This window comes from Phocoena sinus, chromosome 12 (genome assembly GCF_008692025.1).
Source record: "Phocoena sinus isolate mPhoSin1 chromosome 12, mPhoSin1.pri, whole genome shotgun sequence".
NCBI lineage: Eukaryota > Metazoa > Chordata > Mammalia > Artiodactyla > Phocoenidae > Phocoena > Phocoena sinus.
In genome coordinates this window covers 50586423-50610276 of record NC_045774.1, presented here as the reverse complement: position 1 = coordinate 50610276, position 23854 = coordinate 50586423, and the positions used below count along the sequence as shown (strand labels likewise).

Below are 23854 nucleotides of genomic sequence, written 5' to 3'. Positions count from 1 at the left end.
GCGGGCCTCTCACTGTTGTGGCCTCTCCTGTTGCGGAGCACAGGCTCCGGACGCGCAGGCTCAACGGCCATGGCTCACGGGCCCAGCCGCTCTGCGGCATGTGGGATCTTCCCGGACCAGGGCATGAACCCGTGTCCCCTGCATCGGCAGGTGGACTCTCAACCACTGAGCCACCAGGGAAGCCCTAACTTTTTTTTTTTTTTTTAAAGGCTATTCTCCACCCCTGGGATTTCCTTATGGACTCAGAGGAGGTTCCAAAAGCTTCACTCTTTTTTTTTTAAAGAAGATGTTGGAGGTAGGAGTTTAGTAATTTATTTATTTATTTTTGCTGTGTTGGGTCTTCGTTTCTGTGCGAGGGCTTTCTCTAGTTGTGGCAAGTGGGGGCCACTCTTCATCGCAGTGCACGGGCCTCTCACTATCGCGGCCTCTCTTGTTGCGGAGCACAGGTTCCAGACGTGCAGCCTCAGCGGCCATGGCTCACAGGCCTAGTTGCTCCGCGGCATGTGGGATCCTCCCAGACCAGGGCTCGAACCCATGTCCCCTGCATTAGCAGGCAGATTCTCAACCACTGCGCCACCAGGGAAGCCCTGGAAGCCCTAACTTTAATCTTATACTAGCATTTTATGTGGAGGGCAGTGGGAAAAAAAAAGGGAAACTTCAGTTAAACATTTTAGCAGAACCCCTCTGCCCTGCCACCCAGTGTGTTTTTTATAGATTGGAGACTATGAGATGGTTTTCCCTTCCTGGGGTGTCTTCTTTCACGATTTATCCTCTTTCTCTCCAGGTTTAGCTTTCACTCTAGGTCTCTTCCCTGCACGTCATTTCCCTTAATCGCATGTATTCCCAAAGGCATCACTGTGCACGTCAACCTATTTTTTTGAAAGCTCTTTTCCCTTCCTGATCTTCTAAGTGTAACTGCGTGGTAGGTTTTTAATTAAAAGTTGTGATTTTTTTTTTCAAGTTTAATATACAGGAATGGTTTAAGTATGTATGGTTGGGTTTGAGCACTCCTTTCTAAATGACTGGATGAAAATAGTTGATATTTTGTACCCTGTATTTGCAGGGTGTGGTGTCTACCTGAAGAACATTGCACTTTAAAAGGAAAGATGCTGTCTCCAAATGATAAAAAGTTAGAAAAGCTAGATCCGTTTTACCGACCTTCAGTGTCCGAGCAGAAGACTAGTGCAGAAATCATAAGTGAAGCACGAAATGCCTTAAGAACTGTTAGGACCCAAAGACCATTTACACCACGGGAAGACCAAAGAAAACTATTTGGACGTGCATCTTCAAGAACACCGGAAAATAGACCCCCGTCTTCCTTCAGGTATTTAAAATTTCTCTTGCCTATACACTCAAGTATATATATGTATGAAGATGACGTTTTCCCTTAATTCTAGTTATGGATAGTTGCTTTTCTAAGTGTGACTTCTGCTAATTATACCTCTTATATCTGTTCAAGATTTCTAAAGATATTTCCAGACCTTGGGTCCAAGAAGTTGCTTTGGTTTGAAATGGTTAATAATGATTGTCATACCAACTTTATAAGTGATATGAACAAAGTTTTTTTAAAAATTACAGTATACATTCCTTCTTTTCATTATTCAATATTTACAATCCTTCTAAAAGCAAGAAAAGAGTTGTTAATAAAATGTTTAAAGTACTATGTTTTTTAAAAATCGCTTCTTCCTTAAGGCTTATGCATTGAATGCTTTTACTTGTTTGGGGTCTAGAGTTAACTAACATATACTAGAAATTTTAAAAAATGATTCTTTACAAACTAACACTTCTCTTCTGTCTCCTATGCTAGCGTCCATGCATCCAGTTTTGAGTCCTCTGATTCCAGGCCCATCTTTGGCACACGTCTCAGTCCACTAGAGCTTGTGAGTACTTTATATTACCACAGGTGCTATGAAATGGCATTGGCCCTAGTACTTGGAATCAGCACTTCTATATGCTAAGAAAATGATCACATAGACCTAAATGTATTAATAATTTAATATGAAAGCAAATTCTTTTATACTTTTTCAAATATAATGGTTTGTATATAATGAAACACGTTTATTATTCACCTATAGTTTCATAACAAAGAGGAATTTTAGAGATATATAGTAACTTGGCAAACAGAAATGTTTCACAGTATCTTTTAAATTATGCATATGTATTTTATTTTCAGTAGTTACATATACAAATAAATTATAGATGCATGTACATAATCAAAGATTTGTTACCAAGAAAACCCTCCAGCAGTCTTCCATCCCCTTATTTTTCCTTCTCCACTCCCCAGTGGCTCTCACTTTAAACTCTTTTGGCACATTCTTTTGGTATTTACATCCAAATTTTAAAATAATACAGTGTCTTGCTGCTCTCTGACTTAGGAGCTTGGGGAATTATCTAATGACTTCCTGCTAGGGAAGATGAAGATTCAACCCTTGTCTGTCTTCCCACACACCTCCTCACAACACATTCACCCTTTCTGTCCCCACTGCTACTCCCAGTATAGATATATCGTAATTTTGGTTAGATCCCTTTTCTCTGAGTGTGATTATATAAATTCTGTTTATAGCTGAGCCTTGAACTAATGATGATTAATGATGATTACTTCTCCTTCCCTGCATCACTCTTTGTCTTCCCTGGTGTTAATAATTGCCTTGCTCTTTTAGTTTTGTATTATTATTGTTTCAACTCCAAACTCTTCTCCAGTGGCCTAAATTTCCTTCATATATTCAGACACATGAGGTATTGATTCATCTCCTTGGAGAACTTTTCACACTCCCTCCTGGACCACTTGCCCTGGGCATCTGCACACAGCTTGCTACTCCTTCCTGTGCTGGTTTTGTATTTCCTGTATCCCAAGTCCTCCTTTTTCTTGATTTACTCTTGTTTTAGCAGAGTACTCCCTCCAATACCTTCTTGAGAAAGGGTGTATGGGAAATGAATTATTTGAGACCTTGACTGCTGTTTTTTCTTTCTGGAAGTTTATAGGATTTTTTCTTTTTGTTCCCAGTGTTCTGAAATGTCCTGATGCTGAGCACTTTCAATGTGAAATCTTGTACCCTTCAGCTCTGGGAAATGTCCTTGAATCATTTTGATGTGTCTTCCCCTCTTTTCTGTTCTTTTTGCCCTTTCTGGAATTTATTATTCGGATATAGGATCCCCTGGACTGGCCCTTCAATGTTCTTATTTTCTCTTTTCTGGTTCTCATCATTTTTTGGATGAGCCTTTATCTTCTAATCCTTTTATTGAGTCCTTTTCATTTCTGCTATGATATTTTTAATTTCCTAAAGCTTTTCGCCCTCTAAATTGTCTTTTTTTAAATATACAGTATTCTGTTCTTATTTAATGGTTGCAGCATCTTATCTCAGTATATTAATGGTAGTTTTGATTTTTTAATTGTTTTCTTCTTTTAAAATCTCTGTTGCTTTTGTGTATGTTGGGGGGAGGGCTTGAAAAAGAGAAATTTATTTTCTCACAGTTCTGAAGATTAGAAGTTCAAGATCAAGCTGGCAGCAGGGTTGATTTCTTCTCAGATCTTTCTCCTTGGCTTATAGATGGCCATCTTCTTCCTGTGTCGTCACATGGTCTGTCCTCTGTGTCTCTGTTGCAGTTTTATATTTGCCTTGGTCTCTCTTTTTTTCATAAGAGACTCTCCTCTGATAGCTCACGCTGCTTGTTTGGCTGTTCTTATTTGAGAGTGGAAGCATGTGGAATGGATTGGTCAACCTACAGGTGATACCTACCCAAACCTACATTTAGGGGGATTTGGCTGGGCTGTGTTGTTTGTGAGACCCTCAATAGCAATATCTTTAGGGCTTTCCTTGTGGGCTGCTCAATTCTCTGTAGAATATTTCTTGGAGGAGAAAGACTGGTTGCTAACTGTTGGGCTGCACCCTGCAGGCCTGCAACGCCTGCGCTTGCCCAGCTTTAAGACTGAAGAAAGAGCCCAGAGTCGGCAATAGAGACATCAGTTATAGGGGGCAATTTCTCTGGCTCATTAGTTACCAGGGGAACCAGCAGGGGTGCATGCCCTTCACTTCCCCTTTGATAAGCTATCAGGTGGAGATGTTCTGATCTAAAGACTAGAACAGTCACCAGCGGGGTCAGGGGCGAATATGTAGGAAGGTCAGTCATGTGAGTAGGGTTTAGGTGAAGCAGATGCTGCTCATGCAGGGGATGTACAGAGAGCAAGAGATCGGTCATTTTGAGTGGCCTGACCATACATACACTGACTTCTAGGAGCCAGGAGGAAGAAGGTAGGAATGCCTAGCATTCCGTATGTAAATATTCAGTTAACATCTGTGTTTACATTAAGTACCCTGACTCTTGACTGTGCCTGGTTAGCCTGATTCAGAGACCCTCTGTTTCATCCTCTCCGAAGAACACACTCCCCATCTAATCCTGGGTTCAGTAGCCTGACTGCGTAGAGCTGGGAGGGAAGGAGTTACACAGACTTTCAACCAATTTTCCTTAGGCACCCCTGCCTTTATGCCCCTGCTACCGCAAGTACCTGGTGATACCAGTTCCTTAGACTTTCATGGAACTGGGGCGTCAGCCAAGCTGCTTCTCAATTTTTATTACTGTTTATGTGTGTGTATGTTTGTGTGTGCATATGTTTGGGGCTTTTTGGTTTTTGCGGTACGCGGGCCTCTCACTGTTGTGGCCTCTCCCGTTGCGGAGCACAGGCTCCGGATGTGCAGGCTCAGTGGCCACAGCTCACGGGCCCAGCCGCTCTGCAGCATGTGGGATATTCCCGGACCAGGGCACGAACCCGTGTCCCCTGCATCGGCAGGCGGACCCTCAACCACTGCGCCACCAGGGAAGCCCCGTATGTTTGTTTTTGATGAACTATTTTAAAGTAAGTTGTAGCCCTTATAAGACTTTTTCCACACAAAGTTAAGCATGCATCTCATATTAACAGGGACAGTCTCCTACACCACAATGCTATCATCACAGATCAGAAAATTAACATTACTCAGTAGTATCATTTAATGTATAGTCCATGCCCAGATGACCCCGATTGTTTCAAAATGCATCATATATTCCCAAAGCACTCATCAAAATGCCTCTGTGAGGAAGATTATACTTGTTCTTATATTGCAGATGACAAAAATAAGATTCCAAAATAGGAAGCATGAACCAGTGTGCAATAAGTATTGTATTTTGTCAGCCATCGTTGACGTATGGCTTCTTGTACCTACAGCCTTGGAAACCACTTGGGTTTTGAGCCAGCAACAGCAAGAGGGCCCCCGGTTTAGCAGCCCAGTAGGTCTGACTTGTTGAAGAGTGGCTCTCCATTCTACAGTTCTGTCGTTTGACTCCTATGCTTTGTTTTTAATATTGCTGTAATTTGGGGGGACTCACTCTTTCCTAAAAATCTAAATTTCTAGAGTTCACATGGTCCCTGTCAAAGTATAGTTCTTGGACTGCAGGATTAGGTGTTAGGCAAAGCTAATGTTGGCATTTGCCTCTGTTTAGGATCACTGCAGTTAAATTTCTTTACTGCAGAATGGTTGGGTGCTATGTGCAAATCAGGCTAAGAATAACTCCGTTAGTTTGAGTTTTTTTGTTAGAGTGGATTATTTAAGGGTCTCAGGTATATTTCGTTTTAAACCATAATTAAAGTTTGGAGCTCCCAGTCAAAAAGACCTGAAAGTGGCCTCATAACTACCTCCCCTTCCACCTTTTCTCCTCCTTTCCACTAGACCTTTTAAAGAACCCTTTGACTCTGGTGACCACTAAATTGACAAAGAGGGGAGATCAGGGGCAATGGGAGCCCAGGGAGAGGGAGGGAGGTAATGACCCCTAGAGGGTGGGGGAGGGGTGGTACATACTTAAGTCCCTTAAGGATGCAGTTGCTGAAAGAATTTGTGAAGACCTAAACAATTGAATTTCAGCACTTTTTGGATCTGGGACACTTTCTCAGGCTGGTTTGCCTTTTAATAGTTCCTCGTGCAGCAGTCAGGGAAGAGGGACCCATTCCAGCTCCTACATTTAACAAATCCTCTCAACCCTTTGCACCTGTAGGCTGACAGCTCTCTCTGTCCCCTCCCCGACCACCCCCTCCCCTTATCGGCCTGTGCTCCTCCCACAGCCTCCAGCAGGTGTGGGCTGCCTACACTTAGAAGCGCCCTGGGCTTCTGAGAATGACAGGAGAACTGACACTCCTGGTCCCGGCTCACCAGGGTTCCCGTTAGCACCTGTAATCTTACAAGTCAGGGGTAAGCACTGCAGTTTGCAGTCTGCCATGAGCATTTATATCCACCTTCTATGTAGGTGTGCCGTGCACAGCTTTCTCTTCCCACGACAGCTCTGAGACGTCGGGCTGTTGTGTAGTGATAGTTATTTCCATTCTGCCACTCGGGTTAGTTAGCTGATGTTCCAATTTACAGGGTTGTGTAAAGTAGGAAAAGAGATTGAGGAAATAGGAAGTTTTGTCTTTCATCATTATCATTGTCAAAACAGAGTTCTCCTTATGTTTCTGAAACTTACAAAGCCTAGTTATTTAAGCTCCAAGTATTTTTTTTTTTTTTGGCTGCACCATGCAGCATGTGGGATCTTAGTTCCCCGACCAGGGATGGAACCTGTGCCCCCTGCAGTGGAAGCATGGAGTCTTAACCACTGGACCACCAGGGAAGTCCCCAGGTATTTTTATTAATTAAACTTTTTATTGACATACTGAAAAGACACATCATAAGAATAGAGCTTGATAAATTTACGCAAACTCCGCAGACTCAGTAACCAGCGTTGAAGAAGAAAGAAACAGGCCATTACCAGCGCCCCAGAAACCACCTTCCCAGGGTGACCACCGTTCTGACTTCTCACAGCATAGATTAGTTTCAGCCCGTTTTTGTGTTTTATAGGAACCAAGTTCCAAGTATTTGACAAGTAAAACAAAACTGAATATATTTTTTAAAAAAAGGGACTTAGAAGCCCATATATACCTTTGGATTAGGGGAGGTCCAGGGTAAGAAAGAGCAGAATGCGAATGTCAAAGCAGTGTTTTTTCTTTCACTGTTTCTGAAACGGAAGGGTGACATTACAGCAGTGAATCACATGCTGGGAGTGACAGAGGAGCCCAGAGGACCTGTGGAGAAAATCATAGTAATAGAAATGCACCTACAATTGCCACATCCAAAGAGGTGTGTGTGTGTGTGTGTGTGTGTGTGTGTGTTCTGTTGCCTTACAGATTAAATTACAGCAACTTTCTGAGATGGGAGGTCTTGGACCCCCTTTTCCAGTCCTCATGTAGAGTGGGACCCCACCTTCCCAGCTGGTGATCCGGAGGACCCAGGTCAGAAGCTGGTCAGGGCCCACTGTGCTGGGATGAGAGTCAAGGCCAGCCAGACCCCTTAAATATTCTAGGGGGTTTGTCTTCATTGATTGGGTTGTTCTATGAAAATAGTCTTTCAGTCTTCAAGGGACTCTAGCAGTTTCCTCTAACAGGACAGATCTTGAAATCTGACTTTTCCAGTACCTTGGTTATATGCCAGTCACTGGCTAGTATTATGACACGAAACTTGAGGGAGGTAAGGTTCTCAAGTGAAGATTTAAACCCACTTGCAACATTCTCTGAATTATAAAATGAAGTGAATTTTACAAGAAAAAATTTTTACTCTTGTGCTTCAAAAAAGCCATTTTGCCCCACAGAGTGAAAGAACATTTTGTAGAACCTGGCGTGATAGAAATTGGTGGCTTGTTTCGTCTTCCCTTGGAGAATTAAAAGTGCTTCACATGCATCACTTTGTATTTTAAGTAGTCCAGTGAGGTATAGCTTTAAATGGGATACATAATTTAGTAAAGGTCCGTAGTAAAATGGAACTAATTTTTTATTATGCAAGCAATGACTAATTTTGCACTAGGAAAATAATGCCTTTTATCAAGGAGCAGTTAAGGGGATTTATCTTGCCATCCAGAGATAATTCGGTTATTCCCTTCTGGGTAAAAATTAGCATTGCAAAACCACATTTTCTATTTTATAAGATCGTTTATTTAGTACCCAAAACATTTCTAATAGTTACAGCATCTGTAAAAGCAGCCATTTACTTTGTCTGCATTATTATTATTTGGCAGACTTCTCGATCTTTGTTTCAGATGCAAGGTACCTGCAGAGTACAGACATTTTGAGATAAGAAAACCTTGAATCCACATTCAGTATTGAGAAGGTTATACTTATGTGTTTCATCTTTCATAATTAAATGTAAAGCACTTATTTGCCTATATCGTGCTCTTAGATTTTTTTGTTGCTATTAGTTTCATGGCCTAAGTCACATTCTTATGAATATTTTGTAACAAATTAAGGAGGCTGTAAAGTAAACCGACTCTTTATTAAACAAATATAATTTATGCAGATAGATGAGTGTTGTCTCTTTCAGAATAAACCTCTCTGAATTCGGGATCTTTTTTCCAGCAAGGCTGCCTCAGGATCTAGGGCCTTAGCTTTTGAGACTTAAAAGTAACTTGGAACCAAATCTGGTAAATACGTAAAGGGTGAGCAGCTTACCGAGATATGCTAGGGAGGAAGCTAGCATATCTTGAGTCTCCATAAGAAGACTTGTATATACATCAGCGCCCCTGCAAGAAGGGAACTGCTGTCTCCATTTGATAGCTGGGCAAGTTCAAAGAAGTAAATGGCCCACCCAAGTTCACATAACTAGTAAGTGGGTTTGATCTCAGAGTCATTTACTCTTCCTGTCTATTATGCTGATTATTTTATTTATGCTTTTTTAACTGTGTTTAGAAGAATGTATCTCTATAGTCATAAAACCGATTTTTTTTTGGTCTGGTTTATGAACTGTTTACAGATGTAAATGACCAAGAGGATACAAAAAATATTTAGAAAAATGTTACCGTTATTGAAATAAGCAGCTTCTTGAGAGGAGAACACTAATATAGATGTCTGTGTTCTATTAATGTATATGAGAAAATGAGTGGAATTCTGTGTCATATATGATAGAGGACCTCACCCATTTTTCTAAATTATCTGACTTGAATGTCACACTAGAGTTTTAAAAAATTTGTTAGTTAACCTGTTGGATTGAGAGTCACTCACTTCGCACAGTATGTGAGTGACTTGAGGAACTTGAACTTGACTGCTTTTGGCTGGAGAGCCAGAAGCACTTGCTGCATAAGGTCGTGCTTTCACAGACAGATAATCTTGTTGCCTTGGACCACCAGGCAACACTGAAAGTGGGAGTTTAGGCCCCTGTGAGGCTGCGGCCCCAGGTTGGGTTGGAGGCCACTGCCACCTGGAGGTTAGGCCAGAGGGTGCTCTGGGTGGCACAGTGCTTGGTGCAGGTGGTTTTAAGTCTTTAAGGAACTGGAATTTTGCTAGTAATGTTCCTTTTCTAAGGGTATCAGCATAGAATTTTTGAGATGTAGCAAATAAAACATTTTCATAAGTCCAAGACTACTTATTGCTCTTCTGTTTTGTGACGTTTTAATCTACATTGTTAAAAAAATTTTTATATCATTAAAAAGATACTTCTGTCGAGTCCAAAATATATAAAGGTAGTATTTAAATTCCACACAGTTCTTGGCACATACGGGTGCCCAATAAATGTTTTCTGAGCTGAATCGAACACAAAAATTTACAAAGTATGTTGAATGTACTATACCATATTTTATAGTCTCTTGTAGAGATCTGTTTGCTGGCATGGGTAAACCATTTTTTTTCAAATACACTAAGCAGGACAGTAGAGTATTTCGTACAATATAATTGACAAAACAATAAAAAAGTGTTATATACCTAACACATTAAGTAAGGTGGGCCAATGAGACGGAGAACCAGGGGGCTGGGGAGAAGCCAGGCAGGAAGCCCTGTGCTCCTCTGGAAGTGTCAGGGCCAGCTCCGGCTGGTGAGTCTTATTCAAGACAAACTCGTGCCAATCATTAAAAAAAAATCTCTTTCCAGAAACCAAAAACTCCAGCATCTCCTGCCACAGAAGAGGATCCCTGCCCTTCCTTTCCAAAACCCCCAGTGGACCCCACGAAGACTAGAAGGATAAGCAGTGCCCGGGCGCGCTTACTCAGGGCGGCCTCTCAGGGGGCTCTTCTGCCAGACGTGACCCTTCCTCCTGCTCAGCGTAAGGCCACATAACATCCTTTAAAACCTGGGGGCAAGCATGTTTCTTGAGTTTGCACACGAGTTATTTTTATATGATTTTTTCAAACTGCACATGATTTTTTATGTTAACTTCGTTAATCTTGTGCAAAAGCTGGTTAAGAAACATTTTATGGGTGTTCATTAAGGTTTTTTTAAAAAAAGTTACTTGGGGCTTCCCTGGTGGCGCAGTGGTTGGGGGTCCGCCTGCCGATGCAGGGGACGCAGGTTCGTGCCCCGGTCCGGGAAGATCCCACATGCTGCAGAGCGGCTGGGCCCGTGAGCCATGGCCGCTGAGCCTGCACATCCGGAGCCTGTGCTCCGCAACGGGAGAGGCCACAACAGTGAGAGGCCCGTGTACCGCAAAAAAAAAAAAAAAAAAAGAAAAGTTACTTGGTAGAAAAAGAATATTAGGATAAGTGTTCTTTAATGAATGCGTTTACCTATTGATATATTGGAAATCATTTCTAAATTAGAGTTCAAAAAGTTGTTAATTTCATTAGGCATATTTAAGATTCATATAATGTACGCTAAGCTTAGGTCTTTGAAAATACCTTTCTGATCCCATGTGAAAATGTAAGCACAGGTTGAATGGGGCTTATCCTGTGGCCACAGAAGTGCTGGCATGTGTCTAAACCTGGAAACAGAGAAGCTAAAAGCCTCACATCCTAAGGAATGCCCCCAATAATTGGAATCACCCCCTGTCCAGGGCACACTAAGAGTTTTTCAAACTGTAGGAAATGTCCGATTAGTTGGATGACAATCGATTTAGTGGATCACACCAACATTTAAAACAATGAAGTAGAATAAAATAGAATGGAAAATGTCAGGGCATATTGCAGACAATAAATGTTAGTATGGCTTCAAGGACTTGACTTCAGTCACGTACATGTGTGTTCAGGATCATATTACAAGTTTACTATACATTATATTTATATTGCAAATTTATCATTACTATATGTAGCCCCAAAAGTTAGAAATCCACTTTAACAGGGGGTGATAGAATTGGCCCTCCTTCAGTCAACAGGATAGATGAAGAGGAGGGATAGGTTTACACTCAGAGGAGATAATCTGAAGATCCCAAAAGTTACAGGCCACCACCTTAGGATCCTACTTGTTTGACATACAAGCCTTTTCTTTTAATTAGTCACCAACATTTAAATGTAGAAGATTTCATGGAAGAATCTAGATGTATGACTTTTTGTGAAAAATTGGAAGATCTCGCAACGCTGGGCCCGCTTTCTGTGCAGCCCCCATGGGGAGTGATTGAGCTGAGTAGCCCCCAGCCCCATTAGCCCGGCATATGATCTGCAGTCCCCATGTCTCCCCCGCCCACTGCACTCATTTTCCTGTCTGGTCCCTAATGATCCCTGATGCAGCTGAAGAGGTAGAATCAAGGAGAAAGGAAAAGACAGAGACAGCGCAGGGTGTGCGTGCCACACCTCGATGGCGTACGGAGTGTGTAATTAGGCAACCTGCTTTACCTTGATGTCCCAGTTTGTTTCTTTTCTAACAGTCAATCAGGTATTTATTGAGCCCCTACTAACTGCCAGGTGCTAGTCTAGGCCAACAGAGTCCTGCCCTCAAAGAGCTTGTGAGGGGAGACAGGCAATAAACTGGAAAGCCAAGAAGTAAGACAGCAGTTGGGTTCTGAGTGCTAAGAAGAAGGTGAGCTAGATGCTGGGCTAGGGGGTGACTGTGGCAGGAGGAATCGTGTCACCTCTGGAAGGTGTCTTTGAGGAGGTGGCCTCTGAGTTGAAATGTGAATAATGAGGAGAAGGCAGCCGGGTGGAAATCTGTAAACACAGTGCCCAGGCTGAAGCCGAGGCCGGAGATGGGCGCAGACTCGGCTGGTGGACCCCAAGGCCCATGTGGCTGGAACGGGGAGGGAGCTGAGGACACAGGGCCCATTCAGGGCCGGGCCAGGGGGGACATGGCCAGGACTTTATTCTTTCTGCAGTGAAAAGCCAGGGCAGGGTTTGAGCAAGGGAGAGACATCATCTGATTTCTGTTTCTTAATAGTAGCTGCACGTTTAGACTCACCCGAGGGACTTTTCAGATGTTGCACCACCAGGGCCCCAGTCAGACCAGTTACATCAGAAAGAATTGGTACTTACTGGAGCTGAGTCCTTGCCAAGGTGAGAGGCAATGGGCTCAGGAGCCACGGTGCAGGGTGAGGTCAGACTCAGATAGGAACAGGGTCACTTCTTGTAAACAGGATGGCAGAGCTGGAGTGAGGGTTGCTGAGCTGTTGTTTATCAGATGTTTTTGCTTCTGAGCCTGAATGCCGCACACATTTAACTCTCGGTGGCTTCCATTTGAAAATCCTGCTGCTTGCTGAGCTGTTGCCATGTATGTGAAGGTGACAGGAGAGACAGATGTTTCCCCACCAGCCGAGGCACGTCTCTGTTTCTGTTCTTCCATCCACCCTGTTGGCAGTTGCCCCCTTCACCACTCCCATCATCCCTGGGGTCTGCGTCAGCACCCAGGAAACAGAGGCAGTAAAAAGTCATTGTCTTTTAAAAGCACACATCACCCAATTTAAAAAACCATTCTAATGCTCCAGCCTTGGACTCATTTTCCTTTGTACAGGAGCTCCCTGGGCTTGTTTCAGAGTCCCTATTGTTTAGAAAAGGTATCCTTTGTTGGGTAACAGGCTATAAAGGCCTGTGGTGGAGACTGAGACAGAGGGAAGGTCCCTGCCCCTGGTGTGAAGTCATTAGTAGCTGACACCTCCCCAGGCAGGGCTGGTTTGGTGCCGTGGCAGGTTTGGAATTCCTGTTTGAAGAAAGTGAAAGAAAAGATGTGTGTCGTCATGTTTGTAGGGCCAGCAGTTTAATCACTTGTGTTCAAATAGGGTTTTTGGCTGGAGGTGACCGTGTTGCTAACGCCCCCCTTACTCCAGCTGGACGGAGACCTCAGTGCAGGCTCCACCTTCTCACGATCTCTGTCATCTTAGCCACCATGGACAGGCTTCCTATGTGGGCTTCCTAAATATCCCCGGGTCTGTATTCTCCATCCCAACACTGCCCCACTGCTTTTATCACCTCTTGCCTTGTCCCTGGTCATCCAGCGCTCCTTTCCTGCTCCACCCTCTGCTCGCTGGGGGGCTGCAGGTGGGTCAGCACAAGGACCCTGGCCCTTGGAGCAGCCAGCAGAACGTGGGCACCAAGCGCCCACGCAGACATGGCTGTGAGCAGCAGCCTTGTCCCTTCATCCCAGTGGGCCATGAAAGACGATGGTTTTCTCTCCGTGTGCCATAAGGGACAAGAGGTCGGGAAGCAAATAAAAATTAGATTTGCATCATCTTCTTGCTGAAAACCTTTCAGAGGGCCCCCCGTGCCTAAAGGAGAGCTTGCCAAACAGTTCCAGGGAACACTTTTGGCAAAAATATTAATAGCTTTTCCTTGGAGGAAGGGTCCTGTGCTCAATCTGTGCCTACTTCCCCTCCCTCTTGGAGAGCCACAGTGCACGTGAGCATGTTAAAGGGTGGGGAAGGCCGTCTAGTAAAGTCACCTGTTTCATTTAAATTCAGCCCAGCATTTTACAAACCAACTTGACTGTGGAATCTGTCTTTTGGGGAACACAGTTTGGGAAACACCGACCTAGCGCAGAAGTTGGCAAACTTCTTCTGTAAAGGGCCAGAGAGTGAATGTTTTAGACCTAGTGGTCCACAGAGTCTCTGTTCAACCTACTCAGATCTGCCATTGCAGTAGACTGATTTATGGCTGCTAAAATCTGAATTTCATATAATTTTCACATGTTACAAAATATTGTTCTTTTGATTTCTTTTTTTTTTTTTTTGCTCAACCATTTAAAAATATAAAAGCCATTCTTAGCTTGCAGGCTATACAGAAACAGGCGACAGGCCAGATTTGGTGGGGCTGCAGTTTGCTGACTCCTGGTCCAGGGGATGAAGTCTTCACTGTGCAGCGTGCATAGTTCTGCCCCAGCCTAACATTCCAGGCCCTTCTCGCCCCTCTCCTTTACCTGCCTACAGCCCCTGCCTCTGGTCTGCGCACCAGCAATATGGAACCCTTACAGTTCCCCACACCCATCCTGCTGTTTCATGCCTCATGCAGTCTGCTAAATAATTCTCTGGACCCAGGCATAATGAGAATGTGGAGCTCTTTGTTCAAAAATTGTTTAGAATTTCAAGATGGCAACAGCAAATCATTAAACCAAGTTCAAGGCCCTTCTAAGCATGGGGTCCTGCTTGACTGTACAGCTTCGACACACTTGAAGCTGACTCTCACGCCAGACTTTTGTTCCCTTTTCTCAGAACTCTTTTTTGGCCTCCTATTAACCCTTTGGAATGCTTTTCAGGCTCCACCTTCTCTATGAATCTTTCCCTGACCAACTCCAACCCCTCAGGACTCCCCTGCTCTCTTACTCGTCCTTACCCGGCGCAGGCCACACTGTACTGAATCTCTGTCTGGATGCATCTGCCTCTCTGTTTCCCCTACTAGACTGAACAACTTCAGTAGGAAAAGGGGTTTTCTCTATTTGAAGCCCGAGAGCATGAAACAGGGTGTAGTCTATAGTAAGTGCCAAAGAAAATATCTGTGAAACAGGACAGTTCCTACACGGTAAGGCTACTGGTTGTAGAATCCTTTTGAAGTGTACCATGATCTGTTACGAAATTAGTACAACATGCTGCACATATTTTCCAGAGAGACCTAGAGCATCGTTACTCGTGTTCAGTTGAATGGTGGACATCTAGCGGGAGTAAGAGTGAGCCCCGGGGCCACTCTTTTTTTTTTTTTTTTTTTTTTTTTGCGGTACGCGGGCCTCTCACTGTTGTGGCCTCTCCCGCTGTGGGGCACAGGCTCCGGACGCACAGGCTCAGTGGCCATGGCTCACGGTCTCAGCCGCTCCGCAGCATGTGGGATCTTCCCGGACTGGGGCACGAACCCGTGTCCCCTGCATCGGCAGGCGGACTCTCAACCACTGCGCCACCAGGGAAGCCCCCCGGGGCCACTCTTCGCTGTAGTAATAACTGACAGCTCGCTCCAGTAGATTGTGAAGACAGAGGGGCTGCAGCTCCTCCGTCCACAAGTAGGGTTGCATTTTTCCCTCTAGAACAGAAGCTTCATGGTGGCTGGGACTTCTCAGTTCACCACTGGACCACCAGCCCCTGCAACAGCATCTGGCACATGGCAGTGGATGCTTCATAAATATTTGTGGAGTGAAAGAAACGAATACTAAAATACAGGGACAGGCTAACAATGCTTTGTAACCTAAAATGAAGTATGTGCTTTGTAATTCAGACCTAAAGATATTTAAGGTTGTCTGGTGCTGTGGAGAGAGCCCTGGACTAGAAGTCAGGATTCGTGGGTTCCATTAATAATAGTGATCATAACTTCTGGGTTTTGAGTGTGCTAGCACCACAGAAGTCACTTTACCAGGCCATTATCACTTGGGGACCACTTGAGGAAGGGGAGAGAAGCTGAGTGAGCTGCCTGCATCACACAGCCTGTACTTGACCCCAAGTCTGATGGAATGCCAAGCCCATGCTCTCCCCACCATACAGTCTCGGCTCTCCCCGAACCTGCTCTGTGACCTTAGACTGGTCACCTTACTTTTTGGGTTCTCCATTTTCTCATCTGAAAAATGAAGGTTAGACTAGCCAATCTCTAAGGTTCCTTTCTGTTGTAAAATTCAGTGTTTGGCAAGCGTGGAGCTTAGAGGAGCAGACGAGGTGGGTTTGTTATTGGTTTGATGGTTCAAGTGCAGAAAAGGAAACCTTGAGTCATTTTGGAAAAGCTTGCAAAACTATTTCTCTATATGAAGCTCATCCCTCTTGCCCCTTTGAAAAACATATTTTATCATGGACTAGAGTATAGTAGCAGCATCGTGGGTAGGCTATTCCTAATGTCACTTTGCTGATGAAGAAACAGTGTTGTATTTTAAGTCTAAGGATCTGTAGCCGTAAACACAGTAGGTGTTTCAGTTCAGAGACTGGACTTCTTTTTTGCAACTTTATCTTATTCCTTTTTAGAAAGCCTTCTAAGTGTTTCAGTGCCCTCCTGTGTCCCCGCCTGGGAGTCGTCTGCTGGGCCTCCAAGAGCCGGCCCCTGCTTCTCTGATCACCTTTCTCCTCCCCTTCCCGTCACACACTCCACTTGAGCATGCCAGGCACACTCCTGCCTTTGGGCCTCCACACCAGCTGTTCCCTCTGCTGGAAGTACTGTCCCTCATCATCTGATGGCTTGATGCCTTACCTCCAGTAAGGGTTTGCCTGCCATGCCCACCTGTTCAAAATTACTACCTGCCCCAATTCCCAATCCCCTTTTACCCTTCTCCACTTTTCTACTTTTTCTTTTTTCCATAGCACTTATTATCTATATATTTCATTTATTATGGTCTGTTACTTATTGTCTATTGTGTAAACAGGTGTATTGTTAGGATGTAAGCCCTATGAGGGCAGGGATCTTTGTTCTGTCACTGATGCATCCCAAGTGCTTAGGACAGTGCCTGACATCAGGAAGGTACTCAATAAATATTTCTGAATGAAAAGTTACTAACATGATCAAATTCAGGAAAAAGAATTGTTATGGGACACAGGAGTATTTATGTGGACTTAGGTAGTTCATAAACCTCAATTAGAGTAGTTACCTACAGGTAGACTCAAAGCTAATAGAGCTAAGATTCTATTCATTTTTACCTGCTATATTGATGATGTGAAACCTAAAATAGTGGTGAGGTCTAGCATACGTTCAGGGAGGCTTTATCCGTACAATTCCAGACTTGATCACTATAAGTCATATGTAGTTTTTTTGTTTGTTTTTTTTTTTTTGCGGTACACGGGCCTCTCACTGTTGTGGCCTCTCCCGTTGCGGAGCGCAGGCTCCGGACACGCAGGCTCAGCGGCCATGGCTTACGGGCCCAGCTGCTCCGCGGCATGTGGGATCCTCCCGGACCGGGACACAAACCCGTGTCCCCTGCATTGGCAGGCGGACTCTCAACCACTGCGCCACCAGGCAAGCCCCATATGTAGTTTTAAAATTGTATAAATTCTTGGATTGAAAAAAATATATTGAAAGATAGTGATTCCTAAAATAAGAAATGCTTTGACAAAACGTTTCCTTGGTTATTACAGCAAAGAGAGTGGAATCCAAAGAAACAGTTACGATGGGGGACTCTGTGGTGAAAATACATGGGATTTATTTAACAGAATCAAATGCCATTGGCCACTTGAGTCACCCACCTCAGCTAACGTATGACGGAGACTTCGGTGAAATCAAGGAGCAAGAAATTTTCAAAGGGGCAGCATCCTTGCCATCTCATCTCAGAAGTGGAAGGTCAGTATTCTTTTCATTTAACTTTCCAGTCAGGACAACTATGTCATTTACCAGTTTGCTCTCCGTCTTATGTAGATGATTGATTTGCATTTTCCCCTTTTATATAAACAAAATTTAAGTTAATGATGCATGAGTAGGAGAGATTTCTTCTCACAGCTGAATGGGGTTGATTTTACATCTCGCTCTTTAATCCTTAGGAAAACATTCATACCTGCCAAAATGCTGCTTTGATAGGACTGTCAGAATAACGTCTCTGCTTTATTTGGGCTGTTCCAGCAAGCCCTCGAGTGATGACTGATCATTCTGTTTGTGTTACTTGGGATTCTTGCCCGGGCTGGAATGTCTCATTACCTCCCTTTAGGTTAGTGCGCTGTTGTTGACTCCACCAAAGAGTGGACACTTGATTTATTTTATTCTCCAGTAGGAACTTGGATTAGAATATTGATTTTGGAAACTAATAGTTAAAACAGGAGAGCCCTATGGATTTCTCTTATCTATGATATCTCACTACTAATCCCTCATAAAATGAATGATTGAGGATTACTCTATTTCATACCATGTTCCTAGATAAGGCTTTTTTCACCCCAGTCTGTGATCCTTTCACCCCCATCCCATCTAGGAACCCCTAAATTCATACCGTGTTCCTGTATAGGGCTTTCTAGGCTTCCCCTAGAAAATTGAGGAGCAATTTTCCTACCATATTAAGAAGTTGTAGAGAATGTTCACTGTATGGACTGTGTGAATTCTTACACTGGTATTTTCCTAAAGAAGCCTTGACTAACTGGGGAGCCAGGGTGGGGAACAGAGCAGGCTCTGTTTTCCAGTCCCAGCCAGTAGTGATGCTAAGATAGGCAGAAGGTCTTGCACTGGACAGGGGCACTCAGTTAGAGATATTTTTCTACGACTTTCCATTGGGTCATTGTGGGCAACTGCCCAGTTCGAATTTGCTTAACAAGATTAAATTCCATGGGCCATTTTAAGACCAAATGCTTGTTGCCCTCACTTAGATTTGGGTCTGACTTTGGCTTGTCCACATGTTGTGTGCTTAAAACTCCTCCCACCCCTACTGGCTGCTTGGCAGCTGGTTAGTTTAGCTGAACTGACCTTGTCTGCTGACACAGCCTGAAGAGCTTTGCACACACAGAATTTATATTAGGCAACCTAGTAGTCCTTGTAATGTCGCTTTGCATTCAGAACATTTTTTAAATTAAAGTAAAAATGAAATGTCTCCTTAAGTGGAAGAGGACTTCAAATTGGGACTTTGGGAGTTGAGCACAAAACATCAAACTAGCCATTGCGACAAATCTTTTCCAGTTAGTGAATAAGAATAGGCTGCGGACCTCAGAGCTTAAACATAAAAGGCAGCAGGAAAACTTGTGTTTCTTTCAGCAGTGAACTGAAAAGGAAACATTTATCTTGCTGCACCCATCCTTACAGTAATTAAAGTTGACTAGGAAAAACCAGACAAGAGCTGTTTTCTTTTTTTCTTTTTTCTTCTTGCAAGCCTTCAGATGTTGCAGTATAATCTGGCAAGCCAGGGTTCATTATGTCTTCCTCAGTCTGGGACAGCAAAGGCATTTTCAGTTACATATTTTATCCCACAACAGCAAAGGAGAAATCAATTAGGGACTGGAGGCACTTCTTCCTGACTGTCCAAAATTATGAGGCCCTGGCGGCAGCACTAATTGTTTTCTTTTTGCCTTGTTAGGATGGCTTTTGCATCGTATAGTGATTGTGTCTGTTTTGGGTTTGCCATACACCCTGGCAAGTTTAACTTCCAGTAACATTTTGGCTTTCGGAATCTTTACCTCCTTTAGTCATTGGATGGAACTTTTGTTGAGGTGATTCCCCCACAAAATATTTTTATACAGTAGGATTAAAACAAACCAGAAAATGGAAACTATTCGCAGTTTTTTCACTAATTACATTTGTGAATCAGTCTGGAACACTTGATAGTTGTTTCTGGTAAACATTTAAGTGAATAATTCCAAGAAATGATCTTTGCTCTGCAGTGGAGTATTCCCAGTCTTGATGCTAAAGCCCTACCCTCAATTAACATGTTTCCATGTTTACACCAGAAAGTGGAAAATGAAGACTCTTGTCAGTGAACTGGGCTGGCAGGAGAAGGGAGGGAAGGGATTGCGTAAGTGGAAGAGGGAGCAGCAGGAACTGACAGCGGGCTGAGGGCTGAGAATGAGTGCGAGCAGCTTGCGTAGGGGACAGAGGAAGTAAGGTCACGCTCCCCGCACAGGGTCCTTGCTGCCAGTCCAGCGTGGGAGCCTCCACCTTCATGTCAGGGCTTCTTGGGCCAGGGAGAGAAAGGAGTAGTTTAATTCAATGAAACCACATTGATTTTAGGGGAACCTATAATTTAGAATAAGCTCAGACCTGGGATGGACTGGAGTTTAACTTTATGCTGGTCATGATGGAAAAAGGACTTGCTGGGCTTCCCTGGTGGCGCAGTGGTTGAGAGTCCGCCTGCCGATGCAGGGGACACGGGTTCGTGCCCCGGCCCGGGAAGATCCCACATACCGCGGAGCGGCTGGGCCCGTGAGCCACGGCCGCTGAGCCTGCGCGTCGGGAGCCTGTGCTCCGCAACGGGAGAGGCCACGACAGTGAGAGGCCCGCGTACCACAAAAAAAAAAAAAAAAAAAAAATGCTGAGCAGGCATCATTGCAAGCAAGGTGGGCGGGGGGCGGGGAGGAAGCACTGGCTCACTTTCCAGAAGAGAACGCAATCTCTAGCCCCTATTGAACTGTCGTCTTCAAACAGCGTGCCAGTTACGGCAGTCTGTGTGTCTGTTTGAGGATTCAGTCAAGGTTTGGCAGGCCTGCTCTTAACAACACTCTGTCTTCTCTTACTTTATGTTGCCATGTTTTGAAAATAGCTTCCATTAGAATACGTATGTGTGTATATCTCCATCCATCATCCATCCAGTGGTTCTATCTGATGAGCCCCTTTATACATCTGCTTTTTAAAACCTTTTAAGGCTTCCTGTATAAACATTGTTCAAACTCTCATGGTTTGGAAATGTGATTTTTAGGAGGAAAGCCCAACAGCACTCAGTTGTGGAGAGTCAAGAACTCTTTGTTGGGGGACCGGAGTCTGGGGATTTAGGATTGGTTCTCTCTCAGCCACTTGATTCAGCTGTATGTTCTTTGACAAGTCTCTGAACACTTTCAGGGAGTCAGTTTTCTAATCTATAAAGTGGAAAAAACTGTGCTCCTTCACTTCCATCTCCTCCCAGCCCTCACTATAGGCTGTGGAATGATAGCTGTTGGTTTAGAGGTGGGTACATGATCCAAGCCAGACCAATTGAATCCTTCCCTGGGACTTTTGCCAAAGCCTTTGGGGAAAGTGCTCTTTCTCCAAGTTCACAAGCTGTAAAGATGATGTTGACTTGGAGCCAACAGTGGCTATTTCATTGCCTTGTGGAGGGTGAGTCTGTCTGGGAAGTGATGTAGAAACAAACAGAGCCGAGGAATGGAGACAGTGACTGAGTTCAAGGATGACATATAAACCCCTAGATCCAGCTGTGCCTGAGGCCACCACATCCACACTGCAGACTGCTCTGTTTCATGAGCCAATATGTTCCTTCTTCTTTCTCTCTCTTACACTCTTCTTCCTTCCTTCCTTTTTCTTTTCTTTCCTTTTTATCTTTCTTTCTTCTTTCCTTTATTGATTTATTTTGACAGGAACAGTTTATGGTACTTAAGATTAGGTTTATGTCACTTGGAATACTGCAACCAAAAGAGTCTAGTTAACCTACTAGACTTTATGAAATATAGATGAGGACGGGGGGTAATTTGAGAGCAGACACCTCCTCAGACTCCAGCAAGAAACAAATTTCACTAAAAGCAAGTCTCTTAGTTAAGAAAGGTGTATCCAGTAGTCTTTAATGAAAGAAATGACAAGAGAAGTGGGGAAGCCACAGTAGAGGCCCCCTTCAAGATCCAGAGTGTGGGGAATTCCCTGGTGGTCCAGTGGTTAGTGCTCCGTGTTTTCATTGCTGAGGGCCCAGGTTCAATCCCTGGTCAGGGAACTAAGATCCCATAAGCTGTGCGGCACGGCCAAAAAAAAAGAAAAAGATCCAGAGTGTGAAGTGACACAGGGGGAATGGAGCTGAGGGTGACACGCTCTCCTCGTTTCCTGTGATCCAGTCATTTGGTGTGTGTGTTTATGGGGGAGGGTGTTTGATAGATTAGAACCCAAGGAACCTAGCCTGTAAAGGGGCTTTTCTGTGAGTCATGAAACCTGGTACATACAAACCAAGGGAACACACTGCAGGTCAAGAAAAATAACCAGGCCTGGTGGATAGATGTTCAGGAAAACTAAAGTTGAAGCTACCGAGTACCCCCGTTCTCTCCCTCCATGGACCATTTTCATTCTTCAACAAATACATGGCTGTGTTTCAAGATAAGTAATGTTAGCACAAGAGTTAACATGGAACTTGAGTATGGGCTTTGTAAGGAACATAACAAAAGACAGATGAAGGAAATGGATCGCAAAAGGAACTACCCTCCAAGAATAAGGAGAGTTAAAACAATTGTCCGTAGTGTCAAAGAAATTACAGATAATGTTGTTACCCTCTTTTTAAAAAAAGAGGAAAAGAGCTCTTTGTTGGGTTATAAGAATTCAAATTAGAGATTTTAAGCCCACGTAAAGAATGCAGATATGCTCACAGTTCTCAAAAAAGAACGAAAGAAAAATGTATAAACATGGAGAGAAAAGCCACATTAGAAATTAAAAGTGAGAATAAAAGCAGCTGAAAATGCAATCAGACATGGTGGATAAGCTAGAGGAAGTCATACATAAAGAAGTGAATAAGAAAATAGAAAAATGATCAGAGAGATTGAGATAGGTGTGGAAGGAACGGCACTTGCATTCCTGAAGAGGAAAGGCATCCTCGTCCTCCCCCTCCCCCTCCCCGTCCTCCATCTTACTTTGACTAAGTGCTAGGCACTCTTCCAAGTGATTTACACGTATTAACTCATTTAATATTCACAACAACCCACTGAGAATGGCAGAGAGAATGAAAAGAAAAATATCAACATAATAGAAGACAGCTTTCTGAAATAAAGATTTGAATTTGAAGCTCAAATGGACACATCATGTCCCAACAAAATTTGATACGGAGTCATCCACACTAAGACATCTCCAGTAGTGCTCAGCACTGGAATACTACCCAGTACATAGTACACACTCCATTAGTAATTGTTGATTGGATGGGTAAATGCGAGAAGGTATCCTATGGCCATCAGGCTGAACAAGCAAGTCACGTAGAAGGAAAAAAAGGCAGGCTGCCTCTGGCTCTGTTAGAGCTCCTCTCGGTGCCACAAGACAGTGGAGTAAGGCTTATGAAGTCCTAAGTACAAGAAGGATAACCCAAGAATTATATTGCCAGCCAAGTTCCTTCAGCAAAAAGGCAACAGACATTTTCAAACACGAATGGATTTGGGGACTATGGTACTCATGCGCTTTCTAGAAAACTTTTTGACAACAAAACGGTGAGTCAAAATTCAGAACTCAAATGGAGAAGCTATGGTAAAAGCATTCGTGGTGAGTACTGACTTTGTTTTCATACTGAATTAAAGGTAAACAACTCAGGGGCTTCCCTGGTGGCACAGTGGTTGAGAGTCCACCTGCCGATTCAGGGGACACGGGTTCGTGCCCCAGTCTGGGAAGATCCCACATGCCGCAGAGCGGCTGGGCCCGTGAGCCATGGCCGCTGAGCCTGCGCGTCCGGAGCCTGTGCTCCGCAACAGGAGAGGCCACAGCAGTGAGAGGCCCGCATACCGCAAAAAAAAAAAAAAAAAAAAAGTAAACAACTCTGAAAACGATGGTTATGGAACAGAAACCTTGACAGTGTAATATTAGCATAAAGAACCAAAACTGGTACTTGGGAGGAAGTGTGAGTACTAATCGCTTCACTTCATAGTAGGGAATAGATTTGTCAGTAGCTACAGTCTGAAATTGAAATATATAGTTAAAAAAGTGATTTCATCCTGCTAATGTTTTTCATTCTTTTCTTAACTTTAGAGAGATCTTTTAGAAACTAATGTCTCTTGTGAAGACCCATTCATCTGAAGTTCTACAATTCCTTCAGTTTCACCTCAATTTCTGTTTCTGTGTCATATTCAAGTAAAATTTATACTTCATACTTTTTAATTACAATGACACGTATGGTATGATCCCATTTATATGTATCTTTTATCTGCCCTTCCCTCCAAGTCATCCTTCTGTTCTTTCATTCTTTTATCTTTTCATCTGAATATATGCAAAATATGTCTGGAAGGATGTTTGCCACACATTAACGATATTTATTTCTGGGTGGTGGGATCTTAGATGGTTTTCTAAATCTTCTTTGTACTTCTTATATTGCCTGGCCTTAAAAAATAATAAATACATCATTTTTTCAAAAATAATGAAGTCATTATTCTTTTAAGAAATTAAG

The 23854-nt window shown here is 43.6% G+C and overlaps 1 protein-coding gene across 9 annotated transcripts in view; it reads left to right on the top strand.

Moving 5' to 3' along the window:
• ARMC2 (armadillo repeat containing 2) overlaps positions 1 to 23854 on the top strand; it is a 174428-nt gene that overhangs the window by 47206 nt on the left and 103368 nt on the right. For 6 of the 9 annotated variants that reach the window (XM_032651107.1, XM_032651105.1, XM_032651108.1 and 3 more), the window contains exons 2-6: positions 210 to 295; positions 1064 to 1324; positions 1808 to 1880; positions 9908 to 10079; positions 17199 to 17400. In XM_032651107.1, the coding sequence (XP_032506998.1) occupies positions 1107 to 1324; positions 1808 to 1880; positions 9908 to 10079; positions 17199 to 17400 (665 nt within the window). In that variant the 5' untranslated portion in view covers positions 210 to 295; positions 1064 to 1106. Of the gene's footprint in view, positions 1 to 209; positions 296 to 1063; positions 1325 to 1807; positions 1881 to 9907; positions 10080 to 17198; positions 17401 to 23854 lie in introns of those variants that run through there. The other 3 variants (XM_032651104.1, XM_032651103.1, XM_032651110.1) reach the window with 2 other exon arrangements.